The sequence below is a fragment of the Tachysurus fulvidraco genome, chromosome 6, assembly GCF_022655615.1.
Source record: "Tachysurus fulvidraco isolate hzauxx_2018 chromosome 6, HZAU_PFXX_2.0, whole genome shotgun sequence".
NCBI classification, from domain to species: Eukaryota; Metazoa; Chordata; class Actinopteri; order Siluriformes; family Bagridae; genus Tachysurus; species Tachysurus fulvidraco.
Window position 1 is genome coordinate 13,336,732 of NC_062523.1, and position 18,188 is coordinate 13,354,919.

Below are 18,188 nucleotides of genomic sequence, written 5' to 3' on the forward strand. Positions count from 1 at the left end.
CTGTCTGTCTGGACATCTATTTATTTTTCAGTCTGTTACTGTATGTATGTGAATAGTTTAGAGAGATCATTTTGATTTTAATTTTGAAAGATTTTGTGCCTTGTAGAAGAGTCAATAGTAGGAAAAGAGCTTTACTGGCCTAAGTCTCCCTCTATTGGTCACTGGACAAATGATTATTTTAAACAAACTAATAATCTGAATAATAATCTTATTTAATGCAGTAGTATTTTTCTCATAAGGTAATAAGAAGTCAGATTAAGTGAGTTGATATGATGAGCATTGCTGACGTTTTAGAGACTCACAAATGCCAGAAGGAAATCAGCAGTTTTTTGGGAAACGAAACCGAAAGCTGACATTCGTGTTCTCTATTCCATTCGTGCATTTCATTCCACTTCTTATCCTCATTTCTACACACATTCTCCCGAGCTCACAGCTTGATTCTGCACCATGGCCCAGGATCAGGAGAAGAAAACCATGGACTGTTTTAGAAACAGACTGAGACGGTTAATTCGGGTCGGTCCTGTTCTGGACATGATACACTTCTTAAACGAAGAGCAAAAGGAGCGGATTAAAGCCAAACTACGGAATGAAGGTGACATTATGGCAGCTGATCTTCTCCTAGAGGAAATTATAAGCAAACAGTATCCAGAAGGCTGGTTCAGGGAACTCTTAACTGCACTTGAAACGGTGGGGTGTAAACAAGCAGCTAACTATATGGAGAACAATCCTCCCAGTCCGAGCTTAGAGGCTGAGAATGACAACTACGTCAGGCTGATAAACCTGCTAAATCTCACTCTAATTAAAATGAAGACCCGTGATGTGTGTGACTGCTGTTATGCGCAGAATATTCTGACAGACGATGACCGTGAAACTGTAAGTATCGGTGGGTGAATCGTTTAAGTGAGTCTAGCGAATCGATTCACAAGGCCTCATCTGGCGAATCGATTGGCAAAATAAAGCGTGATTTCAGATACAGATTTGACGCATTATGCGCTGTTTAGATCTTATGTACAGTTAAAAAAACACCAATTATAATAAATTCATGCATTTCTTATGTTAATTTATAAAATTATAAGCTACATGCATTTGGTTTCCCAGGAACACCCAGGAGCTAGGGGTGTGTGTGTTTGTGTATTGTGTGTACAGTAGCTAAAGGGGTGTGTGTGTGTGTGTGTGTGTGTGTGTGTGTGTGTGTGTGTGTGTGTGTGTGTGTGTGTGTGTGTGTGTGTTTGTGTATTGTGTGTACAGTAGCTAAAGGGGTGTGTGTGTGTGTGTGTGTGTGTGTGTGTGTGTGTGTGTGTGTGTGTGTGTGTGTGTGTGTGTGTGTGTGAAGTTTCTGGGTTTTGTTTTGTTTTTGTTTGTTTGATTTTTCTTTGTGAAATTCAGAACATTTATGTCAGCAACATTCATTCAATTATAACTATATTTAATAATAACATAATTATGTTAAAACATCTCCTTTTTATATTACTTTATAAATAATTTAATAGATGCATGTTGCACCCAAAGCAATTTACATTAATTTCTTTAAATCATATGTCTGACATTAACACTGGAGCACTGGATTATATCAATAATTTAAATGTATTTTAACTTAAATGAGTTTCTCAGTAGATACACAAATAAATAAGAAGACTGTTTGTTTTTTGTTTTTTCCCTTCTTTTGTTAAAGCGAAGAGCAAAAAATGTAAATGATGTGTCTGGGTGTTGTTGTGATACTTTTTGTTTCCAGCAGAGGGGGAAGGAGATTCATTTATAAAAAATAATACATTGTCAAACTTTTCAAATGTAGATTTTTATTTGAGAAATTAATAGAGATAAAGTTGTTCAAACTCTCTCTCTCTCTCTCTCTCTCTCTCTCTCTCTCTCTCTCTCTGTCCCTCTTATATACACACACACACACACACACACACACACACACACACACACACACACACACACACACACACACACACACACACACACTTTACTTCTGAATAGATTTTAGCAGTGACAGAGCAGCAGGGAAACATGGCCGGGGCCCGTGTGCTGTTATCTCGGCTGACAAAGAATGAGTTTGGCTGGTTCTCTCAGTTCCTGGATGCTTTAGAGAAGACAGAACACATCTGGCTGGTGAAGGAATTACGGGGAGACCCTGATGAGCCCAGAAGTAACACTTATTTTTATATTCGTCATAATATGTAATTAAATTGGATTATTGCAATTATATTTAATTAAATTCCCTTTGCTGTAGTTTTGCTTTTATATAATGTCACAACAGTATATATATTTTGCCAAATGTTCTGAGATTTAATAAAAGAGCTTTATGCTGTTTCACAATAAAGTTATACTCTGTATCATAAACCCTGACAGAGGTAAAGATTATGGAAAGAGTGCAAGGAGCAACAAAACAACACAATGGTCACTACCTGATACATTCATAGTATAGATGTTTGTTTGTTTGCTTGTTTTTATTGAATGGATGCTTCAGAATCATCAGATGATGCTGACTTAAAACAGTCTCTAAAGGATGAGAATGAATTAGCTACACAGACTGACCCAACGTTGGGGGACATGATTTTGGATAGCACTTCTACTAGATCTCTCTCTCCCACACCCAATTTGGCCTCGGGCTCCTCTGATCAGGCTGCGGGTCTTGACAGCAGTTTGTGTCTGGACTCATCTGCTGAGCTTAGCACTGGAGGCACAGGTTGGTCAACATCTCACACATTTGTAACCCTATTTCATTTAGAAACAAGACTGTGTAATTATGTTATATGCCGTATATCAAATATCATTTAAATATATGCATCTAAAGGCAAATAGTAGTCCTTTGAAACAAAAACAAAAAGTCATTCCATGCACTATTATATATTACACTCCGTAACTGGATACTTGTAACCATAATTATTATAAGTGTTTATAAGTATTATAATCATTATAAGTTGTGTTCAAAACAGATTAAGCACACTAAGCATTTTAAAGTACTTTGCTATGTCTTTTGAGTATACATTGAGTTTTGATTATGGGCAGACATCTGATTTTTTAAAATAATTTATAATTATTAATATGTTGCATTTGTTAGTCTTAAGTAAGATTTAAAAATACTTCAGTATTTTAATTTAGTTGTTTAACTAAGCCCAACCTGACACTGCAGCTTCAGTATTTACAGAGCTAGAGCAATAAATATGTACACAATGTATTTGTGTAAGTTGTATTCTCATTGAATGACCACAGTAATTGATAACAATTGTAGACCACAATAAACCTTATCAAAAAATGTTATGTATTTTCATCAATAATTAAGAAATATAACTAAAAGTCAACAAAAATTACAAACCACAAACAAAAGTATATCAGTAGTCTATTATAAAATAATCTATGCCTATGTCTGTGATTAATAGCATTTATTCTGCCACAGATTTGGACCTGTACAAAAGTGATGAGGAAACAGAGAGTTTGGATCAATCAGGTATTGCATTGTTGCCATTTTAAAATGATTCAAACAAGTGGAAAACAAATCTGACTACTTTTCCCTAGAGAGAAATTAATATTTTACTGTTGTATTAGTGATTCATAGCAAACTAGAGTAGCATATGGTTTTAATAATACACAATATTTCCTGTGGTGCTGAAACAATGTGAAAAATGACCATAAAATATAAACATAAAATTCTTCAGTATGTATTTTGAATTCTTTCAGCTTAAAAAACATATGAAAATGCACTAAAGAGTGTGTTCAAAATAGAGAGTGAAATCGCACACTTTTGGTTTATTAGCAGATGTGGACAGAACAATCCAAAACAGACCTCACCCAATGCTGCATGTCAGTTCTGTAGCACACCCTTAATCTTGGGATAAGGTCGAGAATAAATCAGATTCCACTTGGGATGTGAGTCATGTTTTATTCCTTAGTATTTTCCACAAGGTTTCAGAACATGCGATGGCTGTTGTGTGTCTCTGTACTGAGCACATCTTTAAGTGATTAAAACTTAGTCAGCAGAAAAAGAACAGCAGAAGTATGTTCGAAAATAGGGACAATGGGTCTCTTTCTTTGACAAAAAAAAGAGTTCTGTAATCTAAGTAGAATAATCATTTGGTAATTACTGCTGTTATATTTTGTAGTTTTTGCTTTCTGTTTTAATTCTTCCAATTTCCTAGTGGTTTCTTCATACTGTACGTAACTCAGTTACTGTGGAAACAGAAATATTCACACATGCTGCTCTAACTGCTGGAAACCATATCTAGATGACAACTCATTGTCATTAAGTTGTGTAAAACTATTTCATCTTTGCAAATCATTCTCATTAACACAGTCAAAAGCTCATAATTCACATTCAGTTAGAAAAATTAATCACAAAGTTACTGAAATAAATAATGAAAAACGACTGGCATCATAAATTGTTCATAGTAAAATAATTGTCATGTGCTTAACTTATTTTGGTGCTACGTTATTGAATGATGTTTTATTTTCATTGTCTTTGTGAGAAGTTTGCGATTGTGTGCCTTTCTGATATCACAGGATTACAGTGTGTTAAGGTGGAATTTAATAGGAGGAATGAAAAAGATAACGCTCAGATTTCATTGTCAGCTTCTAAAAACAAAAGCCAGCAGCTTATTTTTACAGTTACCAGCAACATCCTGTGTCAGGAGTGCAGGAATGGAAACACTGATGAAAAGCAAGCTGGCCTTGGTGGCAAGTTTAGTTAAAGTAAAATCTTTGGAAACTGATCTGTTTGAGACGGTGGTGGTGAAAAATCTGACAAAAAAGTATGCTTAGCCAAAAAATCTTTTTCACTACTCAATGATAATGTCTTCTTATAAAATGTCTTGTGCCATAAAATGCATGTTGTTTACTTGCATTTTATTCGGCATTGTCATGAAGCAGACAAACAAGAAAATGTAGATTTTTTTATATTTTTATTCAAATTAAAATGCCGGGAATTTCTAAGGGATGGGCAATGCTCAGAAATGTAAACGGGCAAGTGATAAGCAAAGAGTCAAACTAGACAAGACTGAAGTAGGAAAAAGGAAGTAGTTTATGAGCAAAACACTCATCCAGACAGGCTGATAATTACACCAATGGCTTCTTCACACACAATGCTGGAGCTAGACCTATTTAAAGTCTAGTATGGTTTTCAGAATTGTTGCCCTTAGAAATCAGGTGACTGTGAGTGGGTCCTGGAGAACAATGATGTGGTTATGATGAGGCTTGAGAATCAGGAGAGTTTTACGCTTCAATATCAGGTTTGATTTATAAAGTAGTGGAAAGCAGGGATATGCTGAAAATTATATGCTGAGCAAACTGATTAAACAAATCCTAAAGTATGGGGGAAAACTGCTGTTAATGTGAGGTTCTAATATATATTACTGAAACCAATTTCTGAAGTTGAACAGCAGACAGGAAGAGCAGTCTTAATTACAAACACATGCTTTCCCTTCTGTAAGCATGTCTGTGGAGGCTGCTGTCTCGGCGTACCTTTTGGTCTCTTGTGCACCATCAGTCTTTTGACTATGACAAGCATGAATGAGAGGAATTCAATACAAATACTTTCTGGTTTTTGAATGTTTTGAAATGGTAATTGACTTGTTTAGAGAATAGTTTAGTGTAGACAAATCACAAAGCAGTTTTACAATGTTTGCTTACAATGTAGATAAAAAAAATGAAGCTTAAACTTGATGTGTACAAATCTGGTCCTGCCACTTTTCTCCACTAGATGCCACCACTTGCTCTATGCTGTCCTTCAAGCTCTGGAAAGTCTGTAGTGTTCAGACAGAAGTGCTAAATTCTGATTGATTATTACAGGATGTGTATCAGTGAGATATGACTAGCATAATCTCAGGATTTTTTTATTTCTAGAAATCACTTTTTGTTGGAGGCATTTCCCACCATCTGGCCCAAATCTAGGTCTGCAGAGACAGACCAGATGTAAGACTTAGTGTTCTGTCTCTCAAATGACTGGTGTAGTATTGCAAACAAACCACATGCTGCAGATGATGTATTTGCTGATCCTTACTGCAGATTTCATGGGGAATCCTGGCAGCAGGAGGTCTGTGGCCTAACAGAGGAATAATGGCGCTGAATACACATGAACAAGTCATGAACCCACATAAGCACATGCATGTTTTGTGCCATAGTACTCTGTCGATTAACTCTGTCTGAGCCACTCACCTAGCTGCTTGGCCACAAATGTCATGTTGTTTGTTTAAATAAGTATGTGATAACTCTCCTTTCAGGAAGTGTTATCAGGGGCTGTCTGGAGTATATGCCTGTATATGCACAAGAGGTTGTTTTCAATAAGCAGTAGTTACAGAAAGTTACCCAATTGGCATCTGAGTTACAGTCTCACACACAAAAACACAAACCTAACAATCCTGCTGCACTAGTTGCGTGTTATGCCTGATCTAGTCTTTGCCATCATTGTGGTTAATTGGCACAGACACACATAGTTAACCTAGACTGACTTTTAGTAAGCCCAATATTACTTGTTTGTCTTCTGAAGTTGCTAATACTGTTTGATAAATAGCTTATTGTAATATGATGTGTATAATATTCCATATGCTGTGTTATTTGCTGTGTTATTTAAATAGTTTTTTAATTGCTCTAGTCAAAAGAAAAAGAGACAGGCTTGGTAATAAAGCAGATGGATCACTTTAAGGCAATTATTTGCTTCTTGGTATTTCTTCCTACTTTGACGGTGGGTGTTGTTGGAGGAATGGAGACACAAGTAAATCCCCTCTTAGTTTGCCTGGATTAAAAAAACCACAGAAGGTCATCCAGTATGCTGCAATGTAGTAACAGCTAAGACAAACATGACATACTAGAACAGCAAACACCCCTAACTAGTCTAAACACCAATTTTCCCACAACGGAGGATGGGGGAATGAAGCATAGACTCAGTGGGGGCAAGCAGGCAGCACCTACAGCCTAGCCTCATAGTTTTTGTTTGTTTATCTTTTTTAACCACCTTGTGTCTCTAAAGAACTGCTTCTTTCCCTCAGTGAATGAGAATGAGATTGTGCTACGTGATTACCAGGCGGATGTCGCTAAGCCAGCTCTGGAGGGAAAGAACATCATCGTCTGTCTCCCGACAGGAAGTGGTAAAACCCGAGTCGCAGTATACATCACTAAACAGCATCTGGAGAGCAGAAAGCCAAAAGGAGAGCCAGCAAAAGTTGTTGTTCTGGTTAACAAGGTACTGCAGGACAGTTATCCAAACATGCGTGCAAATGTAAAATGCAAGTATTTGTAAAATGCAAGCATTTTACATTTGGGATACGACTGAATACTAACAAATACATCTTTTAAATCAGGTTCACTGATTTTACATCCTCACACAGAGCATAAATACATTATGTTTATTAAATACATTTTGATATTTCACTTATTTATCTATATAACGCCCCCTACACTATCCACAGCATACGATTTAGTGTAAATTCAGGGAGTTTTTTGGCTGGAAACAGATCAGCTCTTTTTCTACTGAATCCTTTCAGAGTAGTTTTTTTCATGTGTAACTCTCCAGACAGATTTGCAGTGAGTTATATGACGTTATATCACATTCACCAATTCATTTAATAATAGTCCAAATTTACCTCAGGTCCTGATAATTCAGAGTGAAAAACAGCAAGGGTTAGAAATTCAAAGTTCAAGATTGTTAAAGCTGTAAAAGATCTGTCTGGTGAGTAAAATTTAAGTGTGGAAGATTTATTGTAAAACATTTTCCTGCATTTTTACAACCTTAATGTTATATTTTAAGGTTCTGTCACATTCTCTATTGCGTAAAATCTTTGAATCATAATCTTCTCCTGTCTGACTATTATTTTTAAACCTGTTTTTCCGAGATTTAAATATACTCAATCCTCTTTAAATATTGTCTTATTTCAAGCATTTTAAATCTGATTTAAAGTGCTCTAATATTCCCTCAATCCAGTTGCCTTTTTTAGCCAAAACACATGACAGCTCTTTATCTCATGCTTGGCTATAAATGCTTTTCCTGAAAATAATATGTCTCTTTAAAGAAGAAGCTTTTTAAACCTGGCCCCATGATGCCTTTGCAGAATTTGGCCCATTTAGTGAGTCAGCTGGACTTGAGCTATTCTAGGAGATATAAGACAATTGAAAGAGTCTTCTCAAGAGTGACATACAGATTATTTGGAAACAGCTGCTTTAAATTGCAGGCATATTGTAGAACATTACTATTGAATGATACCACAGGGCTGTTGTTTTTTAAAGACATATCTGTATATTTAAAATAGCTTTCTGAAATGTTTCACAGGAAACACTGTCCTCTAATTAATCTAACTTATACAACCTAACTCTAAAAATGCATAGTGCTTATATTATCCCAGTGTAATACATGGTGTGATCAGTCCTTCTTACATTGGGTATGCTCTTTAAAGTAAAAACAGTAACTAAACAAAGTGTAAAAATGTAAAAAAAAAAAAAAAAAAACTGTCTAAAATATAGAGCATATGAATGAATTTAAAATATGTTAATACCTTTAGGGTATCAGACATGTTTATTTCATTGTGTAGGTGCCACTGGTGGAGCAGCACTACAAAGCAGAGTTTGGCAAGTTTCTGAAGCACGAGTACTCTGTAGAGAGAGTGAGTGGGGACTCGCAGCTCAAAATCTCCTTCCCCCAAGTTGTTGAGAAGAATGACATCATCATCTGCACTGCCCAAATCCTGGAAAACTTTTTAGCTAAACCCAAACAGGGTGACGAGGACGGGATCACATTATCACGTAAAGTAAACTTGCTATACCATACCATTGCGCTGCAGGATATTTCCCACAGTTTTGTATTTCTGTCAAAATGATGCACTTATTTCAGCTTCACTGCTTTGCTAAAATTTGTGAGTGCTCAATCTGCTGTCCACCTGATGTTGACATATTGTCTTTTCTTTTTTTTGTTTTAAACATTCTGTCTATGCTGCCAGTTCTACTGTTTTTCTGGCACTGTATTCTAAAGGGTGACATATGGTGTTTATTGGTATTGGTGTTGGATATTTCTTCTTTTTCTTTTTTTCCGTTGGTCTTTTGGCCACATGTCTGTTCTAGTCATCAGTGAGTGAATCGGCTGACTGATCAAATCCACAAGAGATTATTTTTCTTCCCTAAATGCTTCAGATTCATTGTTCCACTACAAGAGCTGAATCCAACTGTATGAGTACACAACATTTTTACAGTTAGATTTGTAAAACGCATCCTTGTTAAATCACTGTTCTGGCTATGATACATGCACACTTTGTTGCTTTTCTCCAGAGGCTTTGTGGAATGTCTGGTAGTAGCACAGAGAAAGAGAAACTCTGTTGCTATTATGTACACTAAATGTGTGCATCGTCGCAAAATGAAGAGATTTAAGAGCAAGGGTGCTGACCTGAGAAGTACTAATCACTAGAGACTTGTACACTACTGCTATAGTGACTCTCTGAGAAGCTTTTAGGCATTCAAGCCTTGTGTTTAAAATGCAACGCCTTTAGGAGAAAGCAGAAGCTGGTGTGGGCATTACAAAGGAAATGGCGGGTGTAGACATTCAGGCCTCTCAGCATAACTATGAAAAGTACTAAGAGATGTGCATGGAACAGCATTAAGCACAAAATAGTTAAACTTTTAGACTTGAATCCAGATTGATACAGGATCACTTGTTATTAGAATTGAATTTTCATTTGACTACAGTATGATTCAAACTCACTATCAACATGTGGAGTAAAAATGTAAATGTAATTTTAATCTATGAACAATAATTTGTATGGAATGATCAATCTTTGGTCAATGCTTTGTCCTGTAAAACTGGTAGTTCTGGAGGTGCATGAGCATGCAGTGTAAAAATGCTATACATCCTCTTGCCTTCTCCAATAACTAAGCAGCAATTTACCTGCTGATTCTGTTGTGAAATAATGGACTTAATACAGTTTCTCAAGTTATCTCCCAAAGGAAAATGGGCTTTAATTCAAGGTCAGAAGCTTGGATTACTGAGGAATGCCTGTTGGCAAACACTGGTCTGAAGTGTACTGATCTCAGAATTAACTTTTCTTACTATGCTCTGAATCAAGTCTCAAAACTAATCTACCTATTCACAATTAATCATCTAAAAGAAGTTTTAGGGTATTTTAAAGCAATAGGAAATAGAAATCAAACACATTAATGACATAATACACCTAATATTCAAACCCTTCTGTGACTCTGCCTTGTTTAAGATACTTTTCAAGGTGTACTGAGTTAATATTTGCATCAATGTCTGTAATGTTGCTGGTGTTGATAGATACATAGATACATTTTATTGTATTGTGCTGAAAAGAAACAAGAACTTTTAATATTAATTTGTTCTGCTTGGAGTACGTTCACTATATTACACTTAACTTGGTATTAAAAGCAAAATCAGAACAAAATCAAAACAAACTCAGAGTTGAATACATATCCTAAAGTGTGTTAAAGTAAGCATTCTCTTATTGGCTTCTTCGGCAGAATTTACTTTGATGGTAATCGACGAGTGCCACCACACAAAAAAGGGTGAGGCGTATAACAACATCATGATCCGCTACCTGAAACAGAAGCACAAGAATCATAAGCTGCAAAAGCAACAGAAAGATCTAGTGCCACTTCCGCAGATCCTCGGCCTCACCGCTTCACCCGGAGTGGGAGGAGCCAAGACTCAACAGAATGCTGAGGAACACATTCTCAGAGTAAATGCATTTTAACACATACATATTCTTACTGAAAACACATATGGACAAAAAAATCTAATTTCATTTGTTTTGACACAAAATCTATGACACCAAGTCTTCTTTGTTCCACATGTATCACATGTATAATGTATCTCATGTGCTTAATTCTTCTCGGAAAGAAATATGAAACTTGACAACCACTCTGTATACACATTGTGAAGTCTGTCCCATCATCTTCTTAATATCAGGAAGATTGTAGGGAAGGAGATAATTACTGGCCATGTGGTGTTATTAAGGCCATGACTGACTATGCATATTTTAGCAGATGTAATTCTTTAAGATTAATTGCAGTAGTCATAGTAATGATGCCTTGCAGATTTGTGCTAACTTGGACGCCTATACAATAAAGACCAAACCTCTCGGAGAAGAACCCAAGGCCCCATACAAACGAATCGCGAGTGCTCAGGAAAGAAAAGAGGTATCAACAACATCTAAGCATGCCTTCACATTACTTTAGAATTGAAATATATTCTGAATTAACAGGCTTGTTCTCAGACTGCTGCATTATACGGATGAGTGCAAAAGTATGCATACTCTCACTTTTTCCATCATTATGAAATAAGAGCATGATATCTTTATTTATAATGTATGGTAGAATTTTTCTAGGGTTTATATTGAATCATTACTGTAACCAAAAGATCAACAGATAAGATTTAGAAATGTATTTAAACAGGGGCCAGGTTACTGTATATCATGGTCCATCTGAAATAATATTTCTTCAATAGCTTCCTTCCTGTTTGCTGTATTTTTTTAAAGGTACTGCATGCATACAGATTAGTTCCTTTGTGTCTGTGTTTCTTTCTGTGAATGAAGTTTGGAATGGTATCACTATATTAATTTATCTTCTTCAGCTTTGTGAAAGGTCTGTAGTTTCTGATTCAGGTCTTGCGTTGAAAGATTTTAAAAAGATCATCAACCTAAAGTGGCAAAACATTTGATCTTTTAATAAAGATTTAGAATCTAGTTGATGTATTACAATGTTTGAAAGATTTTCATACATTAAATGAACAGTAAATAGTATAACAGGTAAATGTTTTAACCTAAAACCCAGGAGTATGCAAACTTTTGTTCTTAGCTGTGTTTTTTTATTTTATTTTGTAACTAAATGTCAAGATAATAATCTTGACTCCAAATACAGATTCTTGCCATTAGTAATTTCTCCTTTAATTTCTCCTTTCATTTTGTAGGATCCCTTTGGAGATGTGATAAAAGGAATCATGAATGAGATTCACACACATGCCCAATTGAACCCACTGTGCCAGCCAGGCACACAGAATTATGAGCAGTGGGTGGTGCAAACAGAGCAGAATGGTAAGAGAAAAAATTCTTATGGTCCAGACCACCAGGGTATGTTAACATCAGAAATAGTGGGGCTTGTTTTCTTAAGAACCAATAGCCAAGTCATCACTGAAAGTGCTGTGGCACCTCTACATTGTGAACTCATTGACACAAATCATCGTAATATGCCTAATCCCATGTGGTCTTTGTTTACACACACCCGTGAGGTCAGCAAGCCCATAGGATATCCCATTTCTCATTGTAGACTTTAGAAGGATGCTCTCAAGCTCCCTTAATCCACTCTTTGGCAAATCTTACTTAAAAGCAGACTCTTAAACCCTTGCAATTGTTGGCAAGAACAAATCACCAAAAGTGCTATTGTGACAAGATCCTTAAATGTCTTTTTTTGCTTTGTGATTTTTGCTGGGGACAGAAATGATGGCAAAAAAAAAGAAAAAATATTTTGAATATTGCAGAAAAGATATGGCTTTAGTTTTAACAAGTGTTTAAATCCATACCAAACTTTTTAACATTAAAAGCATGGAGTGATGCTTTGGAAAAGAAAATTTGACCATTGTTTAAATGACTTACATACAGTGAATATTATAGAGCTATTATGAATAGCTGATGAATATACATTAGTAAAATATTTAATCTAGATGAAATCAAATAGATCTGATCTTATCTGTCTGAATTATAAATGATTGGTCACACAGAGTGGTTAGTAACCATCACAATCATAACACAAGTGTTCAATGACATTATATTTAGTCACTGCTTGACTGTGATTAGAATGAGCTTGCATCAATGTCAGATATCAGAAATAAAATTCCGTCTCTTGCCCTATCCTAGAAAGTCTTTTTTAAAATAGTATTTTTAGATTATTTATGACAATTTATACAAGATGCTATACAGCTTTTACAGCTCATATTTAACTACATTTATACTAAAGCTTTCATCTTTCCCCAAAAAGAAACGATGAATTCATACAACCAGTGCTAATATTAAATGATGTCATAGAAAGTTGAATGCCAATTCTTTGTGAAATATTAGCCACTGGGGTTTTTTTGGCTACTATAATACAAAGGCACTGTTGCCTTAAGTGCAATACCCATTGTAGCATGACACAAATGTAAGGAAACCCATATAGACAACCAAAACTGGACTATTCCTTTGTTAGCCTACATCTGTCTAGCAGTATCTGGAAAAAAAATGTTTCTTGGAAATCAAGCAATTCAAACAATCTAACTCATGTGGTACACACCATACAGGACCCATGTACTAAGGACTTGTAGGTTTTAGGCTATTAGGCTATTACATTTTGTTATTTATTCTGATGGGCAAAACACACATCTGTCCACACATTTAGCACAGCTGATTTGCTCGAGGAGGAACCTGCCATGGTGTTCTGTTCACCAGTGGAAGCATTAATGGAAAAAATGGTCCTGCTAGCTATATTCAGGCCTTGAGAAAGATTATAGCCTTGTTGCTGTATTCTGTTCAACATTGTAAGAATTAGTGGTTCCTTGGCTCAAACCACATACAGCTGCTTTAGACTGCACCTTTTCAAACCTTTTGCATATATGGGATACTACACCGTAGGTCAGAGGCTACTATCCTGGGCAAACATACTGTCAGTAATGTATACAATGCATTGACATACAGGATTCATGAACAAATTGTCTTTAGTGAAGGTAACAAACATGAGTAGATCCTATAAAAGGGGAAATGTACTGCTCAACCTTGTGCTGGCCAGATAGTTGATGTAGTTAACCCTCACAGCATTCTCTGAGCAAAACAACACATGGTGATGCCTCTGAAGTGGAAAGAACTTGGGAAAAACTTGTACCCCCTGAATGCCTACTGAAGCTGCAGGCAACGTCATCAGGACCCGCTGATTTGATGTAGTCTCTAAACAGTGACTGATGTTTCTAGCTGTAAACCATCTCATCAATGGCCTTGCCCTTCAGAGGGGTGCTCCATGTAAATCTTCCAAACAGTCTGGCCAAAAATAAACTAGAATCTTTTTACAGTGTTACATGATGTTGTTCTTATGATGTGAACAGGGTTTTTGTTGGTTTCTTTGATTGTGTTTTGGTTTTGTTTTGTTAATGACATGTTCTGGGCTCAAGTAGTGGATATGATTTAGTATTTAGTAGTTAGATAATATTTGGATTCAATTTTGAGACATTTTTGTTTGTAAAGAGCAAAACCAACTTCTTTGTAGAAACCTAGATAACATAATGATACCTAATGAGCTGATCACTGATCACATACCAGATAACTAACAAACATGTCAGACTATAAATGGGTAGTAGTAACAGTGCTTTTTTAAATATCAATATACAATTGTGTTAATAGTAATTGTGACATTACATAACTGTGTTTCACTTTGTCAGCTGCTAAAGTAGGCAATCAGACAGTGCGGGTTTGTGCGGAGCATCTGCGCCAGTACAACGAGGCTCTCTACCAGAGCAACACCATCCGTATGTGTGATGCTTTCAGCTTCCTTAACAAATACTACAGTGAAGAGCTCAAGAAGAAAGTTTCCCCTGATGATGATGACACCATTCAGATCACTGACACTGAACGATTTCTATTCATGTTATTTAAAGGTATTACAGCAATGTCTGCATGCAATGCTTGGTCAAATAATTGTGTACATTTTCCAAATGTAATGTTTTCATAACACAGATTTAGCATCATTTAAAGCAGGCTTGTCCAATCTTATCTGCAAAGGGCCGATGTGGGTGCAGGTTTCTCTTCCAATCAAGCAGGAGCCACACCTGATTCCTCAAGTTCAGTTGACCTTGGCTTTCAAAATACTATAAGGTGTGACTTCTGCATAGTTGTAATAAAACTTGCACCCACTCCGGCCATTTCTGGATAAGATTGGACACCCCTGCTAAATGTGTTACTAGTTGCCTTCATGTTTTGGAATGTTCCAAACTCTCTCTCTCTCTCTCTCTCTCTCTCTCTCTCTCTCTCTCTCTCTCTCTCCCTTTCTCTCTCTCTTTCTCTCTCTCTCTCTCTCTCTCTCTCTCCCCCTTTCACTCACACACACACACATATATATGTGCACACGCAAACACGCTCTATTTTTATTTCTTACTCTTTTCATTTCAGCTAAAAAAGACCGTCTTCAGGAGCTGATGAAAAACCCACAGTATGAGAATAACACTCTTGCGCAGCTGAGGACACTAATTTTGCAGGAGTACACCACCAGAACTGAGGCCAGAGGCATTATCTTCACAAAGACTCGCCTCAGTGCCATTGCTCTCAGCCAGTGGATTCAGGAGAACTCAAAGTTTGCGGATGTTGGCGTCAGAGCAAGCCACCTGATTGGAGGTGGAGATCAGAGTGTGGTGAAACCAATGACCACAGTGAGTTACTTTTCTCAGAAGATCAATGATGTTCAGTTTATTTTTCATCTGAAATCTTGTCTTAGAAAAGCACCATTACATTAGTTACGGTTTGCTATTGCTATATATAATTGTACTTGGTAAACCACAGACGTTAAGAAGTTATTGACCTTAGCTAATGAAAATAATTTTGGTTAATAAATTATGTGTTTTGTTCCTCAATTATGTGTTTGTGATGGCAGGCAGAACAGAGGGAAGTGCTGACGAAGTTTCGCGAAGGAGAAATCAATATGCTGATAGCCACCACTGTGGCAGAAGAGGGCCTTGATATTAAGGAGTGTAACTTTGTCTTTCGGTACTGTTTGGTGACCAATGAAATCGCTATGATTCAGGTAAATGTTGTCTCCCTAACTTTTTCTCTGTTACTAGATTTGGGGCAAAAAGCAACACTGCTCATTTTACAATGGTTTCTTATAGACCTATTATATATTAGTTTACCTAATTCTTTTTATTTTATGTGACTGCCATATATGCGGCTGTCTGGTGAAATCAAGAAATTTCCCTAAATCAACATGAAAATGTTTTTACCTGGGTAAAGAGCCAGGAACCCCAAATGTGGTGGTGAAAATGGACAGCCAAACACAGTGTGCTTTTCTCACACAGTGAAGGCCAGGCTTTGATCTGGAATGGAGTTTTCACTGTTGTGGGAAACTGGAATTTAAAATATTGTCAGTATACTTGTGATGCATGCAAATCTCTTTCAGGAAAGATTTTCCCAGGCCATCACATTACAAAACATCATCTAAGGCTCTCACTCTGAAACATATATTATAACATTGATTTTATGATGGATATCTATTGGTAATCATGGATAGCAAATAAATAATATGTTAGACACATCACAAATTATAACTGACATCAGCTGATGGACACAAGACCTAGTTTGTTAGATACAATAACAAACTAAGTGCTAATATGCATAAACACACTATAGTAAGTGGTGTATTAGAGCTAACTATACCCCTAGAAAAACTCAGATGAGCTGCATGTAACATAATGAAGCAATTTGGCTGTGTTTTGCTCTCCAGGCTCGAGGCAGAGGGAGAGCAGAAGACAGCAGTTACACAGTGGTGGAGGAGGCAGGATCGGGTGTGGCAGAAAGGGAAAGTGTGAATGAATACAGGGAAAAAATGATGAACAAAGCAATCACCAGGGTGTGCAATCTGAGCCGTGAAGAGTATGAAAAGAAAGTAAGATTCACCCCGTCACCCACGATTCCATTTTATTTTTTACTTTACATGTCCTATGAAAGGATGTCCTGTTTAGTCTCATTTCTAGATCAAAGCCTAAAATCTTCAGTGAATGGCATGAAGGAAGATTGTAGTTGACATGTAGCTGTGTTGTGTTCAGATAACAGAGTACCAGCTGCAGACAATCGTGGAGGAGATTGTGAAGGTGAAGAAGAAGGACAAAAAGGGAATGATGAAGGAGGACCCCAGCAAAGTGAAGTTAACCTGCCGGGGCTGTGAGGTGTCTGTGTGCTCTGGAGAAGATATTGAAATCATTGAGAGGATGCACCATGTCATTGTGACCGAAGCATTTAGGTGCCTCTATACTTTCATTGTTACAGTGCAAATCAATGCACTTAGGATAGTGATGCTGTGACTGCTTTATGATCGATATTAAGAGGACAGTAATATTCTATTTTTATTCTAGAGAGCTGTTCAATGTCAGAGAGAACACTGCTCTGCAGGAGAGACTTCTGGACTATGAGGCAAATGAAGTTATAACCTGTAAAAACTGTGGGCAGGTGTGTCTTTTTCATTATATGTAAACTTTAATGCTATAAAAAGATTTTTGGTACAATAAGGAGTTGAGAAAGGTTTTAACCAGCATTCTAACAATATCTGTTATTTAAGCCTATTTTTTTTTATTTTCTCATACCTATGTGTCTTTGTGTATATTTAGCTCAATGGCAGGTAAATAGTTTGAGGTTGGCCTTAGTTTAATCACCACATATCAATTAGTGAGTGTTTTTAAGTTAAGTTTAGACCATACTGTATGTATTTGCCTAGAATCTAGAACCATGTTCATTTGAATGTAATAGTTTATGTTTAAGTTGATCATGCTTTTGGTGGCTAGTTATTTGTGTTTTGACTGAGCACAATTTTGTTTTGGTCTGGTTCCAGCGTTGGGGTTCCATAATGCTTTATAAAAGCATTGAATGTCCATGCCTTAACATCAAAAACTTTGTGGTGACATACGGCTCAAAGACAAAGGTGTTCAGCAAGTGGAATGAGCTGGCCATCAGGTTCCCTGCTTTTGACTACGCTCACTATGTCATGACACACAACTCATTCAACGACTCAGAGACTGACTAATTCAGCAAATAGTAGTAATTCATACTAACTACTAACTCATTCAACTAGTTGTGAACACATTGTGGCAATGAAATAATGATGCATTAAGTCATTATAAATATATGAGATGTATTGTTATTGTCCCATTCTCACACATCAACACTGGCATGTAGATATATAATATGATAAAAAATAATAAAAGATTTCAATATTTCATTTGTTTACACATTTGCATATTGCACCTTTTGCCTAAAAGGAGGGCATTAAATTAATTATTAGTGATAAATTTATTCACTACAATTTATCAACTTCTGCTATGTGATTGGTGATGTTTTTTAAAATACATTAGGGCATGACTAATTTCTTTCACCTTCTTGAGGCATACATTTTTTCCATTGAAATTGCCACTTAGATCATTTTAAGGTTACTATTATTTATTTGCTTAGAAACAAATACTAAAGCCACTTATTTTGTTTAGA

The 18,188-nt window shown here is 36.4% G+C and overlaps 1 protein-coding gene across 2 annotated transcripts; it reads left to right on the plus strand.

The window, feature by feature from the left end:
• The first annotated feature begins 338 nt into the window (after window positions 1-338).
• Window positions 339-17,925, plus strand: ifih1 (interferon induced with helicase C domain 1). 2 transcript variants are annotated; one of them, XM_027164522.2, is made up of 16 exons: window positions 339-873; window positions 1,981-2,149; window positions 2,471-2,689; window positions 3,401-3,451; window positions 6,981-7,174; window positions 8,517-8,727; window positions 10,450-10,667; window positions 11,026-11,127; window positions 11,897-12,020; window positions 14,387-14,602; window positions 15,114-15,370; window positions 15,592-15,741; window positions 16,438-16,599; window positions 16,760-16,953; window positions 17,066-17,159; window positions 17,539-17,925. In XM_027164522.2, exons 1-16 carry the CDS (start codon window positions 448-450, stop codon window positions 17,728-17,730), a joined length of 2,979 nt encoding a protein of 992 aa, XP_027020323.1. In that variant the 5' UTR covers window positions 339-447; the 3' UTR covers window positions 17,731-17,925. The 2 variants fall into 2 exon arrangements, with proteins under 2 accessions (XP_027020323.1, XP_027020324.1); XM_027164523.2 differs by having other exon boundaries at window positions 2,606-2,689.
• Window positions 17,926-18,188: the final 263 nt, after the last annotated feature.